We start from the raw sequence: 18,132 nt of genomic DNA, 5'->3' as shown, positions 1-18,132 counted from the left end.
TCTTTTATTTGAGGTGTCAGAGGGTTCATGATGCGGGTGACCACAGAGCATCAAAGGGGTTTTCCATTCCTTTCGACATGTGGACCTATCCATATCCCTATCTTTTGCGTGTGTGTGTGCGTTAGAGTAGAGAGAGAAAGAGAGAGAGAGATGGAGTTTTCGAGAGGGAGTTCAAGACTGTACACGCGGCTCACTATATGTTCTGTCCTCTTTCATTACCTTTCATACGCATGCGCTAGTCGCTACTCCATACTCACTACGCCTTTACGCAGTCTGGTCCACTCTTTACTGAGCGAGGCTCATAACACAGCAGAGGACAAAACAGAAAAGGATTCCCTGTTGTGGTTTAGGGGAAAAAAAGAAAAAGAGGGAGAAAGAAAGAAAATAGAACTTTGTTTGCCTTAGCTACCAGCAGCAGAAAGATAACTTCAAAACGTATAGGCTACCTACCTACCGTCAAGGAACTGCCTGCATCCGATAAGGGATCTAGTCCACATACGAGGAGAGGGAGGGGGTGTGGAGAAAAGTCGAGAGAGAGACAGAGTGTGTGTGTGAGAGAGAGAGAGAGCACTGAGGGAGGGAAAAAGGTCAGGACACAGGGGGCATTTCGCACTGTAAGAAATAAGGATCGTATCAGAAGGTTGCAGAAGTAACGGAATTGGCAGAGATAAAAACGTGTGATAAAATAAACGTCTGCTCCACAACTTCTTCACAAAGTCAATTGAAAGGAGTACCTTGGTAATTGAATTGAGCGCATTTTCTCAAGAAAAGTATTTGGATACTTTGCTGAAGCCGAGACAGTAGGCTGGAGGCTTCACTTTGGATCGTGCGTAATTTTCATTGAGAGCCACCATCAGGATGCGCGTCTGCCTGCTCTTGGTCCTTCTCTGCCTCTTTTGCGCCGGGCACGCTCAGAAGTTCTCCGCTCTCACGGTAGGATACTAACTATACTAATACTTTTGCCAGAATACTCTGACTTTTTGCAGTCGAGCATTTGTCATACTTGTGTATTGGTTTATTTTGGATATAACCTTCTTACGCGCAGAATGCTCGCTTGGAGCAATGGCTTTATGTGATGGCAATTAAGAAAATACATTTTTTTCACCAGTTTACGAGCCGCGAAGGATAACATATGGTTCGGATTCTCCACTTGAACATAGCCTATTGATTTAAGTGTTGTTTTTATCTGGAACTAGATATTTTCTATCTTTTTTCATTTTTGTATTTCTTTATTTAGGCCTGTTAATATATCTATTTATTTATATGTAATCTTTTTTAATATTTCTATTTCTATTTTTTTAATATATTTTTTAAACTTAAATGATAGGACCATTCATGTAAGGTCCCTCTTTGATGTATGGTCCCTTTTAATTTCCGTGCCAAATCATGTCCAAATCATCATCCTAAAGTATGACAAAAATGACTGTGTAACTCAATGAAGTAACTTGTAGATGACTTGGACATGTTTGGAAAATTCTAGTTTAGGTACTATTGACTTGCATTGGATTGATGAAATCAATCAATTTACCTTGTTTCGTTAGATTGAGTTAGATCATGTAGATGAGACAGATAACATGTTTAGTTGAGCAAAGGAGGAACAAACTACATTGTAAAAATAGTTATTTTTGATACGAAGGAAGATTAGCTGTGTGTCTGATTACGCTAAATACCTGAACATTGCATATTGTTTAATACATTAAAACATAGTGTGGTGGTGGTTTTGATTATTATTATTATTATGTTTTACTAGAGCAGTGTTCTCAGGCTTTATGAATGTTAGAGGTACGCCAAATATTGACTTGTCCACATGAGTCCATCATTCTAAAATCCGTTTTAGTGAAAAATATTTGGGTCCATTGTGAAAGCTAGATGTACTGCTAACACCTATAGCTAATTTAATGTTATGACTTTCAAAGGTCTGAAATAATTTAGAGAATACTTCAGTTTAGCTTTATTGAATCTTTGGGTGAATTTTGTCTGTAACAATTGCATTTTTCGAAGCATTTTTTGTGCAAACGCTGCTCCTTCGTGGAACTCCCTGTTAGCGAAGTCTTTCGTCCTTGCGCGCCTGTGCGCTCCCATTGCGAGTGTAAACACATTGGCTAGGGAATAGCTGGCTGGTTGCTTGGCGGGGAAACTCGTTTAAACCTGTTTGAAGGATGATATAAAGTATGTAGGCTAAAAACAGCCTCATAGTCTTGTAGCCTTATTATAGTGATATTTCGCATGTGCTGCATTCGTTGCCTTTTAGATAGAATAAATAAAACAGGGTTGGGCAAATAAGTTGAAAAATGTCATCCATAAAAATGAAATATAAATATGCACATATTCAATATAAGGAACAGACAAACTGAAAGAAAATGTATTTCAACCATGTATTAATTCATTTTCTTTCAGTATGCTCCATAGAATCTAATTATCAATATAATAAAACTAGGCCTATGATATTTTCTTGAAAAGAAAATAGGCAGGGCCTATGATATTTTCTTGAAAATGAGGCCTATAGCCTACTCAAACATGATCATTGGCTTTATTTAGCAAGGCACTGTGCAGATTCATTCATATTCAGCACATCATCATTCGTTTTTTAAGATAGGCTAATTATTAGAGATTCTGTACCGCTTTTTGTCAACAGCACACCAAATCTTTACATCGATTTGAGGAATATTAGGCTATAGTGATGTCACCAATAGCCTATGTAAAGTCTGTATCAATAGGCTACCTGTTGCATTTTTGAGATATGAAAAGGAGACAGAAATGTGACTGATCTACACTGTACAGGTAGGAAAGTGTCCAGACAATTGTGAGCTGATTGACCATTAGGCTAGGTGTGAATGTTCTGAAGCTTAAAATTCTAATGCATCATGAATACAACAGAAACCCATAGACCCCTTATGAGCCATCAGCGGGACAAAAGTATTGCTCAGTCTATGAGATGGTTCGCTAAAAATGGCAGCACCATTTTATCAAATGTTCATGTTGATATTTTACTGTTTTCATGGCCATACAATCCAAAATGATGTATGCGATTGCAAAATCAAATGCTTCTAACCGAGTCACCAACTTGCGTTGTACTTCAATATGCATATGCCAATAGGACTACTTGTTGGATGCTCATTTGGAATCCAGGTGTTTAGTTAAGCCTCGTGATATTGTCAACCATCATCAGCTCATCCAGATTTTTTTTCTTTTGAATGACAGTCAGATGTTGGGATATAGCATGGGGTGCAAAAACAGACAAAGTGTGGCGAAACAGTGTTCGGAAGAATGTCCAGAATACTTAGGTGTCTAGTTCGCCGCACCTATGAAGACTGTTGCGATCAATGTTGGATTCAATCCAATACCCCTACATTTATGTTGATTATCTGCTATTGTCAAATTTATTTACAGCAGGGTCTAGAAGATTTAACAGAGAAAGCATCAAGGTCTAGGCTACTGTGCCCAATTGCGTAGGATGGGCTGCATACTTTATCATAGAGGCTATTGTTACTTTGTGTCTCTAAAATCACAATGTTTCCAGTTCTATGTGACAAAGAGTCTTCTTTAAATTGAAACGAACTTAGCCCTGCCTTTTACCTGATCCAATATTTTTGCATGAACTGTTTATTGTCATACATTGGTAGCCTATGCTACAAAATATAATATTCTGCCCATATGAACAAATGTATTTCGGCCACAGCCTAAGGAACAGCTACATGATTGAATGAAAAGCAGCAAACAGACACAACATTGTTTCAAATTCTTTAATAAAAGACACATAACAGCTTGCTTCACAGTTTCCTCGCCACATAGGCCTACAAGGAAACTCAATGTATCTCGACGAGTTCTTGGGGGTCTGTACGCAGCATTGTACCTTCCACCAAAAGTTTTGCTCCTCAAAAAGACACATAAGAGGAATTTTTGTGTGCATGTATTCCGTCTGGCTAAGTGACTTGACAGAATCTCTGGGTGCATTCTTTCTGCCAAGCAGTGGCATCTGGGCACATGTACTCTGTCTGACCTGATAGAATCTCTAGGTGCCATCTCCCTGGGTTTGTAGGGTCTGACAGCTCCAGATGGTAGGAGTGGAGTGATTATCTCTGCTGGCATGTCTCTGTGATGCTGATGTGCCTGTTAGCAGCCTGCTCATTGCTCCAGTGCCTGGTCTGCCCAGTGATCCTTTCCAGTTTTGTTGTGCTAGTCACCCAGACAGCAAGCTAGAAGCCAAATATGCAAACATGACTGCATCCAACATCCAACAGCACTGATGACAATGCACTCTTTGGGGATGGGGTCCATGCCTCTCTGCTTTGACTGCCTTACCAGTGCATTTACATTCACAAAGCACTTGTCATTGTTACCACAGGCGAAGCACTGTCAGTTCATCCCCCTCTAGATCTGAGTAATGGTCTGAAGCACCATGCACACAAGGCTTCTGGTGAACTCTAAAAACAACCTAATTGCTGTCCCCTCTTAGAGTGTAATGTTGACATGTTCATTGCATCATAACCCAGCAGGGGAAACCCAACAACACTACAGTGCCCATTCCATATTACCCATCAGCCCTTGCATGCTTATGAAGAAAAGAAAGGCAAGAGCACATTTTTGGGTGGATGGAGTAATCAAGTGTGCTTACAGTGCTCATCTCTGCTCACTTCTGCTCAGGTAGGAATAATAGAAAGTTGTAGAGACTGGAGGCCGAAGTGGCTGCAGAGGAATGCGCAGTGTCAGAGTCTTGCCTCTGTGATTTAGAGGTTGATGTGACAGCCGCCGCCCTTAGTGCCACTATTTATGGGCTGTGCGAGGATGCCTTAATATCCAATGGGAAACAAATGGCCATGGGTTGTTAACCTGGAGGTGAGGGGTCAGAGAAGCTCTCTCCTCTGCCTGCACATGGCATTTTGGAATGTGGGAGGAAGCATTGCATTGTGCAGATGCACCTCTCGCTCTGCATTCTCACAAACACTGTGATATACAGTTGAAGTCAAAAGTTGACATACACTTAGGTTGGGGTCATTAAAACTCATTTTTCAACCACTCCACAAATTTCTTGTTAACAACTATAGCTTTGGCAAGTCGGTTAGGACATCTACTTTCTGCATGACACAAGTAATTTTTTCAACAATTGTTCATAGGCAGATTATTTCACTTATAATTCACTGTATCACAATTCCAGTGGGTCAGAAGTTTACATACACTATGATGACAGTGTCTTTAAACAGCTTGGAAATTTCCAGAAAATGTTGTCATGGCTTTAGAAGCTTCTGATAGGCTAAGTGACATAATTTGAGTCATTTGGAGGTGTACCTGTGGATGTATTTTAAGGCCTACCTTCAAACTCAGTGCCTCTTTGCTTGACATCACAGGAAAGTCAAAAGAAATCAACCAAGACCTCCAAAAAATTATGGACCTCCACATGTTTGGTTCATCATTGAGAGCAATTTCCAAAAGTCTGAAGGTAATACAAAATTCAAAAGGCATTTGCACATCTGAGCAATCTTTTTTGCAGGTGCATGGCAACAGTTGAACAAGATGAAGGAAACAGGAAACTGTACACTTCTCTTGATAGTAACACTGATATTAATAAGCTTACTTATTGGCCTCACGGCTTTCGTCAGAGCTTTTGATTTAAAAAAAATTAGCACCCTTATGTAGACCTAGCCCCACCCACATTCGTTCCACGCGTCGAAAGGGGTTGGAGGCAAAGGAAAAACACATAAGTGCTACCAAATATAAAAGCCTGAAGGTACCATGTTCATCTGGACAAACAATAGTACGCAACTATGGGACAACACCATGGGACAACGCAGCCGTCATACTGCTCAGGAAAGAGACGTGTTCTGTCTCCTAGAGATGAACGTACTTTGGTGCGAAAAGTGCAAATCAATCCCAGAACAACAGCAAAGGACCTTGTGAAAATGCTGGAGGAAACAGGTACAAAGGTATCTATATTCAAAGTAAAACGAGTCCTATATTGACATAGCCTGAAAGGCCGCTCAGCAAGGAAGAAGCCACTGCTCCAAAACCGCCATAAAAAAGCCAGACTATGGTTTACAACTGCACATGGGGACAAAGATGGTACTTTTTGGAGAAATGTCCTCTGGTCTGATGAAACAAAAATAGAACTGTTTGGCCATAATGACCATTGTTTTGTTTGGAGGAAAAGGGGGACGCTTGCAAGCCAAAGAACACCATCCCAACCGTGAAGCACGGGGGTGGCAGCATCATGTTGTGGGGGTGCTTTGCTGCAGGAGGCACTGGTGCACTTCACAAAATAGATGGCATCATGAGGAAGGAAAATGATGTGGATATATTGAGGCAACATCTCAAGACATCAGTCTGGAAGTAAAAGCTTGGTCGCAAATGGATCTTCCAAATGGACAATGACCACTTCCAAAGTTGTGGCAAAATGGCTTAAGGACAACAAAGTCAAGGTATTGGAGTGGTCATCACAAGCCCTAACATTAATCCTATAGATGATTTGTGGGCAGAACTGAAAAAACATGTGTGAGCAAGGAGGCCTACAAACCTGAATCAGTTACTCCAGCTCTGTCAGGAGGATGGGCCAAAATTCACCCAACTTATTGTGGGAAGCTTGTGGAAGGCTACCGGAAACGTTTGACCCAAGTTAAAGAATTTAAAGGCAATTCTACCAAATACTAATTGAGAGTATGTAAACCTCTCACCCACTGGGAATGTAATGAAATAAATAATAGCTGAAAGAAATAATTATCATTACTATTATTGTGACATTTCACATTCTTAAAATAAAGTGCTGATCCTAACTGACCTAAGACAGGGAATTATTACTAGGATTAAATGTCAGGAATTGTGGAAACTGAGTTTAAATATATTTGGCTAAGGTGCATGTACAGTGCCTTGCAAAAGTATTCGGCCCCCTTGAACTTTGCGACCTTTTGCCACATTTCAGGCTTCAAACATAAATATATAAAACTGTATTTTTTTGTGAAGAATCAACAACAAGTGGGACACAATCATGAAGTGGAACGACATTTATTGTATATTTCAAACTTTTTTAACAAATCAAAAACTGAAAAATTGGGCGTGCAAAATTATTCAGCCCCCTTAAGTTAATACTTTGTAGCGCCACCTTTTGCTGCGATTACAGCTGTAAGTCGCTTGGGGTATGTCTCTATCAGTTTTGCACATCGAGAGACTGACATTTTTTCCCATTCCTCCTTGCAAAACAGCTCGAGCTCAGTGAGGTTGGATGGAGAGCATTTGTGAACAGCAGTTTTCAGTTCTTTCCACAGATTCTCGATTGGATTCAGGTCTGGACTTTGACTTGGCAATTCTAACACCTGGATATGTTTATTTTTGAACCATTCCATTGTAGATTTTGCTTTATGTTTTGGATCATTGTCTTGTTGGAAGACAAATCTCTGTCCCAGTCTCAGGTCTTTTGCAGACTCCATCAGGTTTTCTTCCAGAATGGTCCTGTATTTGGCTCCATCCATCTTCCCATCAATTTAACCATCTTCCCTGTCCCTGCTGAAGAAAAGCAGGCCCAAACCATGATGCTGCCACCACCATGTTTGACAGTGGGGATGGTGTGTTCAGGGTGATGAGCTGTGTTGCTTTTACGCCAAACATAACGTTTTGCATTGTTGCCAAAAAGTTCAATTTTGGTTTCACCTGACCAGAGCACCTTCTTCCACATGTTTGGTGTGTCTCCCAGGTGGCTTGTGGCAAACTTTAAACAACACTTTTTATGGATATCTTTAAGAAATGGCTTTCTTCTTGCCACTCTGCCAGATTTGTGCAATATATGACTGATTGTTGTCCTATGGACAGAGTCTCCCACCTCAGCTGTAGATCTCTGCAGTTCATCCAGAGTGATCATGGGCCTCTTGGCTGCATCTCTGATCAGTCTTCTCCTTGTATGAGCTGAAAGTTTAGAGGGACGGCCAGGTCTTGGTAGATTTGCAGTGGTCTGATACTCCTTCCATTTCAATATTATCGCTTGCACAGTGCTCCTTGGGATGTTTAAAGCTTGGGAAATCTTTTTGTATCCAAATCCGGCTTTAAACTTCTTCACAACAGTATCTCGGACCTGCCTGGTGTGTTCCTTGTTCTTCATGATGCTCTCTGTGCTTTTAACGGACCTCTGAGACTATCACAGTGCAGGTGCATTTATACGGAGACTTGATTACACACAGGTGGATTGTATTTATCATCATTAGTCATTTAGGTCAACATTGGATCATTCAGAGATCCTCACTGAACTTCTGGAGAGAGTTTGCTGCACTGAAAGTAAAGGGGCTGAATAATTTTGCACGCCCAATTTTTCAGTTTTTGATTTGTTAAAAAAGTTTGAAATATCCAATAAATGTCGTTCCACTTCATAATTGTGTCCCACTTGTTGTTGATTCTTCACAAAAGTTTTATATCTTTATGTTTGAAGCCTGAAATGTGGCAAAAGGTCGCAAAGTTCAAGGGGGCCGAATACTTTCGCAAGGCACTGTAAATTTCCGTCATCAACTGTTCGCACAAACACATACACACACACTGATATATGTGTGCACTCTGTCCTTGTGGAGGCAGGGGGATGGAGCAGTGTTTGGTGTGTGTGTGTTTGTGTTTGTTTTAACATCTCAGAGTTGAGGTAAAAAGTGTTGTTAGTGTTATATCTGACTTTTGATTCTAATGGAGTTAACACCAGTGGGATTGAAATTGATGCCACCTGCGGTGAATAAATGAAGTGGGGTTTTTGTTACTCCACTGTGTTGGGGTAATTTCTCTGTCAGAGTGAAAAAAAAGATGGAAGGGGGCTCATGATCATATTTCCCAGTATCCCTTGCTGCAGGTTGCTATTTATAATTGTTTGTTTTAATATCTATGTTTCTGCATGCATATTGATTGATTCATTGTTCTTATACTACCCAAAGATAACACATTTTTCTTAACATATCCGATCTGTAAGTGGTTGGACTTATTGCATCCGTTATTGAGATGGTTGTAGATGGTTTAGGTAGTCTCATTTATCCCTTACAAGTTCCAGTTGTTGGATATCCTAATATGACTTGCCGATGTGGCCTGCAAACCATGTGTTTCAGACCACTGTGTTAGGGTAAAACTAGGCTGTCTAAGTATGATATTGTCAAAAAAGTAATATATTGTCATAAATAATTAAATCTTTATGATAAAATATTCACTTTGGCACTCACTTGCTGAAGGTTGCAGGACTGAAATCTGTGAAATGCAACAATAATGTTTCTGTCACTAGCAAACACGTAATGTGTACTAAAGTACCTCTAAAATTTACTTGAAAGGAACCCTGGGAAATAAATATACAAATAGGCCTTTACACCCTACAGTGTTAAAACAACACCCCAGAATGAGTTACTGTAACTCCACAGGTATTCATTGCTTACCACAGAAACATTTGGTAACTATTTGCATGAGCTTTCAGAGATCATATCTTATTATTTAACATTGTTTTAGGTTTTTGATTATTAGGCATTTTATCCCACTTTCACAGCCATTGTTGTCCACTGTGCTCAATCCACTAACAGTAGCCTAAGTGTGCCACGACTTCCGCCGAAGTCGGTCCCTCTCCTTGTTCGGGCGACATTCGGCGGTCGACGTCACCGGCTTTCTAGCCACCGCTGATCCACTTTTCCTTTTCCATTTGTTCTGTCTTTGTCTTATCACACCTGGATACACTCAAATAATTACTTGTTTATTATTTAACCCTCTGTTCCCCATGTTGTATTTGTGAGTGATTGTTTATTGTTATTGTCAGGCGCTGCACTTTTGTTTTAGACCGTGTTTTGGTGTCATTTGTGTGCTGTCATTTGGTAACCGGTATTAAAGTGAGCATTTTTATTATACACCGCTCTCTTGCACCTGACTTCGCCTCCCATATACACGCCAACACTCTTGGGGAAAAGTATTATTTTAACAACCTTTCTGTCAGTTACATTTACACACTAAGAAAGTATTACAATTAACACTGTGGTTGTTAAAATTCTGAACTCAAATTTGCTGTGTGGGCACGGTGCAGGGGCATGCTCGGGATATGACTATAACAATGAAACTTCTACCATGTAGTAAACTATTGCAACACAAAACATTCCCTGGTATGCATATATAATCTACTGGACTCAAGTTGGTGGCTGAGTCTCAGAATTACACTTTATTGGTGAACCGTCATAATAGGACCCTTAGAAAACATAACTGATATTGTATTTAGGCTATATTTGGTCACACAAACAATAACTCTTTCATTAAATTAAGCCTTCATAAACCCTTTATAAGGCCTACATAGATGCTTCACATGGTTAATACATGTAAAGAACTTTGTGAGAGAATAGATATAACATGGAATGTTGTGGTGTTAGGTTGTGGTCTGGTGAGACAGAGTGGCTTTAATGTTTTGCCTCAGGAGAAATTGATTAACCAGAAGACGTTTGGAGTTCCGTTTAAGTTAGTCAACTTCGGTCAAATACTATGGGGAGTCGCACACTCTCGAAATATGCACCTCGCTGGAAGCCCCGCCTTCCACAGGTGATAAAGCTTGAGGCTCGAATTCATTCCTTGAATTATTCTGTTCTTCACCTCGGTGTGAAACGGAACGATTCACTTTACTAAACAAACAATTGTAACACGAAACTGTCTTACATTTTGTCAACTTAACTGTCCCTTAGTGGTAGAGCATACTATCAAGAACTTTGTGTGTTGAATTTGGCATGGTTCTCATAAGTTTCCTAATCACAAACAATTAGTTATTCTTTGAATAGTTTGGCCTGGCTATAGCAGTAAGTAAGATGGCTAACGCGTCCGAAACAACTAAGGCTAACAAGCCAGTTCGGGTTTGCGACCATGCACAAATTAATTTAAAGATTAAAAGATTAAAAGATACTCACGACTCACTTGTCTCGATGAAGGCTCGAACTCGATGAAGGCTCAAGAACTCGATGAAGGCTCAAGGTCCCACCTCGGTGATTCGGTCCTAAGTAGATTTTTGAGATCAGGCTAGCTAACAAGCGCTGCATAGCATGCTAGCCAGGTTAGCTAACTTGCAGAGGCGAGCTAGCTACTGTCATCTATTCCGGCTTCCTAACGGTGGACTTGCTTGGGTAGCTCTCTTATTTAGTATATGTAGCTAGCGTGAGAGTAATAAATTGGGAGATTCGCTCTCTGTCCACAAGGGGGCACTCTCCCCCATAGGTGGCTCATTACTGGGATTAATAGCTGATTCGTGCCTGTAGCTCACTAGTCCCTATTAGGTGCTTAGTGATACAGGTAATGGGTTTTATAGGCGATTGGTTTGCTTCCGGGGAATTTATTTAGCTTTTTCAGAGCTGTATGACGGGAGGCTCACTGTCTGCTCCAATCAATAGCGCCCATGTGCAATATTTCTGTGGATCATGCAAACAGGAACATCGGGGTACAGGCTACAATTTTCTACGGCGTCATCACGTCCACTGTTCCCGAGGCCTTCGTGCCAATATTGAGGGACCATGTGTTGTTCCGCAAGGAGTGGAGACTTCACCCCTGGGTGTTTGCCCAGATATAGGAGAGGTTTGGCAGGGCCGATGTAGATCTTTACGCATCACGAGAAAACGTGCAGTGTAGTCTACTTTTCTTGATGAGGGACCCGAGTGCCCCATTTGGAATGGACGCTCTGGTGCACCAGTGGCTTTGGACCCTCCTTTCCGCGTTTCCGCCAGTGGTTCTGATTCAGCCCACGTTTGAGAGAGTGCGCCGGAAGGGATTATCATTGATTCTTGTGTCTCCCCGTTGGTCCAGGCAGCCTTGGTTCGAGGAGATAATTTGCCCTTTAGGCGGGGACTCATGGCAACTCCTGTTGCGCAGTGACCTGTTGTTCCATGCGCATGGGTTTGGCATGCAAGGCTGGAGATTAAGTTCCTATGTGCCTGGCCCTTGATGGCTAAAGGTTTACCTCCGAATGTTATTGCTACCGTTCAATCCTCAAAGGCGTCCTCCATGAGAAGGCTGTGTGCGTATAAGAGGCAAGCGTTTGAGCTCTGGTGCCATGATAAAAGGCTGGTTACTTTTGATTGCTCTGTGAGGGACATCCTTATGTTCCTACAGGAGCTTTTTGAGCAGGGGTGGGCATTCTCCACCTTAAAAGTGTACATGGCCACTATCTTAGAGTGTCATGTGGGAATTGATGGTTCCTGGACGGTGTACGTCGTATCAGACGGGTCTCTAAACCTATTTCGCCCACATGGTACTTGACACTGGTTTTGGAGGCACTGTGTTCCCCTTTGAGCCTCTGGAGTCGGTGGATCTGAAGATCCTCTTCTAAAGAACTTCCTTGCTCATGGCTTTGGCATCGGCTAAACGTGTTGGGGACCTGAGTTGGCTTGTGGGTGTGGTTCAATGTGGGTGCTTCTTGGGTGTGCCTTTGCCACCACCAAGACACACCCATCTGTCAGCAGCCCGCAGCTGTTTCCCTCAACTTAATCACAACAAACGAACTTCTTTCAGGTTGAGTTCAATAGCTTTGAATAGGTCAGTAGCCTACAGAGTAATATGCTGAATTTATGTAGATAATCTAAGCAAAGTGTTTTGATAACTTTTAAATGTAGTAACAGGTCCATATATAATTACGTAATACCGTAGAAGCAGTGTTCTACTAATATAACAATGTCCACCTTTCATCTTTCATTGCAATTCACAGCATTCTGTCTGGTGGTAATGGGGCTACCTTGGAAAACATGTCAGAGTGGTCATACCTTCCTGTGTGGTGTCCCATATACAACAGGAGTTCCCTGATCCTGGTGCAGAATACACAGGGTTTCTCCCTCCCGATATTGACTGATACCACTCAATTCAATAATAAAAAATACAATACAAGTAAAAGTTGTGTCTAGTAAAAATGTTATGCCGAGTGCCAGGTCTCTCTCCATTCAGAGACATCAGTATCAAGCCTGTCTGTCAGTCTGGACTTCATCACCTCATCTTTCAAATCAAATCAAATCAAAATGTATTTGTCACATACACATGGTTAGCAAATGTTAATGCAAGTGTAGCGAAATGCTTGTGCTTCTAGTTCCGACAATGCAGTAATAACCAACAAGTAATCTAACTAACAATTCCAAAAAAAACTACTGTCTTATACACAGTGTAAGGGGATAAAGAATATGTACATAAAGATATATGAATGAGTGATGGTACAGAGCAGCATAGGCAAGATACAGTAGATGGTATCGAGTACAGTATATACATATGAGATGAGTATGTAAACAAAGTGGCATAGTTAAAGTGGCTAGTGATACATGTATTACATAAGGATGCAGTAGATGATATAGAGTACAGTATATACGTATACATATGAGATGAATAATGTAGGGTATGTAAACATTATATTAGGTAGCATTGTTTAAAGTGGCTAGTGATATATTTTACATCATTTCCCATCAATTCCCATTGTTAAAGTGGCTGGAGTTAAGTCAGTGTGTTGGCAGCAGCCACTCAATGTTAGTGGTGGCTGTTTAACAGTCTGATGGCCTTGAGATAGAAGCTGTTTTTCAGTCTCTCGGTCCCAGCTTTGATGCACCTTTACTGACCTCGCCTTCTGGATGATAGCGGGGTGAACAGGCAGTGGCTCGGGTGGTTGTTGTCCTTGATGATCTTTATGGCCTTCCTGTAACATCGGGTGGTGTAGGTGTCCTGGAGGGCAGGTAGTTTGCCTCCGGTGATGCGTTGTGCAGACCTCACTACCCTCTGGAGAGCCTTACGGTTGTGGGCGGAGCAGTTGCCGTACCAGGCGGTGATACAGCCCGCCAGGATGCTCTCGATTGTGCATCTGTAGAAGTTTGTGAGTGCTTTTGGTGACAAGCCAAATTTCTTCAGCCTCCCGAGGTTGAAGAGGCGCTGCTGCGCCTTCTTCACGATGCTGTCTGTGTGAGTGGACCAATTCAGTTTGTCTGTGATGTGTATGCCGAGGAACTTGAAACTACTACCCTCTCCACTACTGTTCCATCGATGTGGATAGGGGGGTGTTCCCTCTGCTGTTTCCTGAAGTCCACAATCATCTCCTTAGTTTTGTTGACGTTGATTGTGAGGTTATTTTTCTGACATCACACTCCGAGGGCCCTCACCTCCTCCCTGTAGGCCGTCTCGTCATTGTTGGTAATCAAGCCTACCACTGTTGTGTCGTCCGCAAACTTGAAGATTGAGTTGGAGGCGTGCGTGGCCACGCAGTCGTGGGTGAACAGAACAGGGAGTACAGGAGAGGGCTCAGAACGCACCCTTGTGGGGCCCCAGTGTTGAGGATCAGCGGGGTGGAGATGTTGTTGCCTACCCTCACCACCTGGGGGCGGCCCGTCAGGAGGTCCAGTACCCAGTTGCACAGGGCGGGGTCGAGACCCAGGGTCTCGAGCTTGATGACGAGTTTGGAGGGTCCTATGGTGTTAAATGCTGAGCTGTAGTCGATGAACTGCATTCTCACATAGGTATTCCTCTTGTCCAGATGGGTCTTCTTCCGTGGTGTCCTCACATGAACACCATTTAGTGTTTTATGTATCGCAAAAATGATATGGTCCTTGACTAGTCTCTCAGAGCACTTCATGATGACGGAAGTGAGTGCTACGGGGCGGTAGTCGTTTAGCTCAGTTCAAGTCTCCATGTGCTGGCTCCATACATGCTTCTGGGAATACACACATTGTGTATGTGTATTATTAGCAATGGCAGTTAGGATAGGAAATAGAGTATCTGACACACAAACAAGTACTATGTTAAAGATTGAACAGGTCAGATAAAACCTACCCAACTATAGTCTTCCCATCAAACGACTGAGGCTGCCGTCTGGCAAATCATCTCCAGTCCATCTGCAGAAATAGGCAGAGTTGAGGCAGATTTCATCAGCGACACATGGAATGAAAATAGTGTTACTGTTACTGGACATTTGTGCTGTAGTGTATTATTAGTAATCACCTCATTGTGAATGTGTTGAGTTGATGTGTTGAGTGCCTTGTCAAACTAAACCTACCTAATTCTGTTCTCCCCATTGACGACCATTGGTGAGCAGGCCAGAGGTGAGGTCTTTGCCAGAGCCCGATTGATGGGCATAGCAGTGTAGATCAGCTCCTGGCCACTCATCAAAGATACTGGTCGGTAGTGCTGAGCGATTAACCAACATATACTTTTTTCGGGTTATTAAACAAGTCATTGACCGTCTTCAAGTTCAGTTACATGAATTCCATTACGATTTTTTATTTTGTGAACCCAGGGCACTGTTAATCCAGAGAGGAAATCAAATCATTCACAAAATAAATCAAATCAAGTACTATTTGGGATGCTGGGTTGAAGGGAGTCATAGTTTTAAATGCGCAAATATTCAACCTAGTTCAGTGCAGAAACATGGTAATTAACTACAATGACAATTTTTTTTTTACTATTGCCCCATTTTCCCCCAGCTTAGATGGATCAGAGAGTAAGAGGCGAAGTGAGAGGTTTCACTCTTGCCAAAATCTGTCCAAAACAAGCCCAATGCATGTCTGTGGGCTTATTTTGGACCTACGATTGTAACCTGCCTTCCCACCTTTATGACTCCCATTGTTAGGGCAGAGACATGGGCGTCTTGTCATATACAGTATGCAGATTTCTGGATGGATACACTTTTACGGCTGCTACGTTAGGTTAGATACACACAGACCACATAGACCGCATGAGAGAGGAATGTACACAACACAAGAGGAGAGGGATAGAGACAGTTCGTGAAAGTATGCCTTATCTACTTTGAAGAACAAGTAAAATTATTTCATCAGACAGCTCTGCAGGCTAGCTAAATAAGATGACTAAAAACAGTACAGTATGGGTAGGACATAATGTTCGATGGCCTGGCTGGCTGACTGCAATTGCCTGAGTAGAGATGAGATGATTACTTTATGAAATGAAAAATAATAAACTAATCAAATAAAAACTAAGTAATATATACAACTGAAATATTTTAAATTCAATATATTGTTTACTATTCAATATTCAATATATTTGGCTTTGGAATTTCCATTAAACAGCTTGGAAATCATTGTAAAGTCATCATTTCATAAGGCATTTAATGTTATTTGACACTCACAAACACACAAAGCACAAAAAGGTTTGTATAATTTAATTTACACAACATGCCTACCACTTTGAAGATGCAATATATATTTTTTATTATTAAACAAACAAGAAATAAGACAGAAACACAGAAAACATGAGTGTGCATAACTATTCACCCCCTTAAAGTCAATACTTTGTAGAGAGCCACCTTTTGCTGCAATTACAGCTGCAAGTCACTTGGGGTATGTCTCTTTTAAGCTTGGCACATCGAGCCACTGGAATTTTTGCCCATTCTTCAAGGTGAAACTGCTCCAGCTCCTTCAAGTTGGATGGGTTCCTCTGGTGTACAGCAATCTTTAAGTCATACCACAGATTCTCAATTGGATTGAGGTCTGAGCTTTGACTAGGATATTCCAAGACATTTAAATGTTTCCCCTTACACCGCTCGAGTGTAGCTTTAGCAGTATGCTTAGGGTCATTGTCCTGCTGGAAGGTGAACCTCTGTCCCAGTCTCAAATCTCTGGAAGACAAACAGGTTTCCCTCAATAATTTCCATGTATTTAGCGCCATCCATCATTCCTTCAATTCTGACCAGTGTCCCAGTCCCTGCCGATGAAACACATTGTCACGGCATGGTGCTGCCACTACCATGCTTCACTGTGGGGATGGTGTTCTTGGGGTGATGGGGGGTGTTGGGTTTGCGCCAGACATAGTGTTTTCCTTAATGGCCAAAAAGCTACATTTTAGTCTCATCTGACCAGAATACCTTCTTTCATTTGTTTGGGGAGTCTCCAACATGCCTTTTGGCGATTTCTTTAAGAAGGCTTTTTTTCTGGCCACTCTTCCGTAAAGGCCAGCTCTGTGGAGTGTACTGCTTAAAGTGGTCCTATGGACAGATACTCCAATCTCTGCTGTGGAACATTGCAGCTCCTTCAGGGTTATCTTTAGTCTCTTTGTTGTCTCTCTGATTAATGCCCTCCTGCCTGGTCTGTGAGTTTTGGTGGGCGGCCCTTTCTTGGCAGGTTTGTTGTGGTGCCATATTCTTTCAATTTTTTAATAATAGATTGAATGTTGCTCTGTGGGATGTTCAAAGTTTCGGATATGTTTATATACCTCAACCCTGATCTGTACTTCTCCAAAACTTTGTCCCTGGCCTGTTTGGAGAGCTCCTTGGTCTTCATGGTGCCACTTGCTTTGTGGTGCCCCTTGCATAGTGGTGTTGCAGACTCTGGGGCCTTTCAGGACAGGTGTATATATACTGAGATCATGTGACACTTAAATAAGTTTTGTGAAATCTAACTAATTATGTATTTTGAAGGTAATTGGTTGCACCATATATTTTTAGGGGCTTCATAGCAAAGGGGTGAACACATATGCAATCACCACTTTTCCATTTTGTATCTTTTATAACTTTTTTTCATTTCACTTCACCAATTTGGAATATTTTGTGTATGTCCATTACATTAAATCCAAATAAAAATCTAGTTAAATGACAGGTTGTAATGCAACAAAATAGGAAAAACACCAAGGGGGATGAATACTTTTGCAAGACACTGTATGCATCTAAGAAGTAGAAAACAAGAAACAAATGTCAGTTACATAAATCATGTTTCATAATTGGGTTATCAAATGTGTCAAAGCAATGAAGTGGGTCACCTTCTGTATTTGTAGAAATGATGAGCCTTTGAAAGCTGTTGCCGCTGACAGGTGAAGGTTACTGTAACGGTTTTCTTTAGGTGAAGTAGAGGCGGACCAAAATGCAGCGTGGTTGTTCATGTTCTTTCATTTATAAAGACACTACACATGAGATAACTAACAAAAACAACAAATGTGAGAAAACCTAAAACAGTCCCATCTGGTGCATCTGGTGGCTGACTGACATTTACTCCTGAGGTGCTGTCCTGTTGCACCCTCTACAACCACTGTGATTATTGTTATCTGACCATGCTGATCATCTATGAACGTTTGAACATCTTGGCCATGTTCTGTTATAATCTCCACCCAGCACAGCCAGAAGAGGACTGGCCACCCCTCAAAGCATGGTTTCTCTCTAGGTTTCTTCCTAGGTTCCAGCCTTTCTAGGGAGTTTTTCCTTGCCACCGTGCTTCTACA

At 41.6% G+C, this 18,132-nt stretch overlaps 1 protein-coding gene across 4 annotated transcripts in view; it reads left to right on the top strand.

Annotated features, from left to right (window-relative positions):
* The first annotated feature begins 237 nt into the window (after positions 1–237).
* smoc2 (SPARC related modular calcium binding 2) overlaps positions 238–18,132 on the top strand; it is an 82,530-nt gene continuing 64,635 nt past the window's right edge. For 2 of the 4 annotated variants that reach the window (XM_020481325.2, XM_020481326.2), the window contains exon 1: positions 257–933. In XM_020481325.2, the coding sequence (XP_020336914.1) occupies positions 859–933 (75 nt within the window). In that variant the 5' untranslated portion in view covers positions 257–858. Of the gene's footprint in view, positions 934–18,132 lie in introns of all 4 variants that reach the window. The other 2 variants (XM_031823243.1, XM_020481324.2) reach the window with 2 other exon arrangements.

The sequence above is a fragment of the Oncorhynchus kisutch genome, linkage group LG4 (assembly GCF_002021735.2).
Source record: "Oncorhynchus kisutch isolate 150728-3 linkage group LG4, Okis_V2, whole genome shotgun sequence".
In the NCBI taxonomy this organism is placed as follows: Eukaryota; Metazoa; Chordata; class Actinopteri; order Salmoniformes; family Salmonidae; genus Oncorhynchus; species Oncorhynchus kisutch.
The sequence above is the reverse complement of the archived record's forward strand: the minus strand, read 5'-3'. Positions and strand labels throughout refer to the sequence as shown.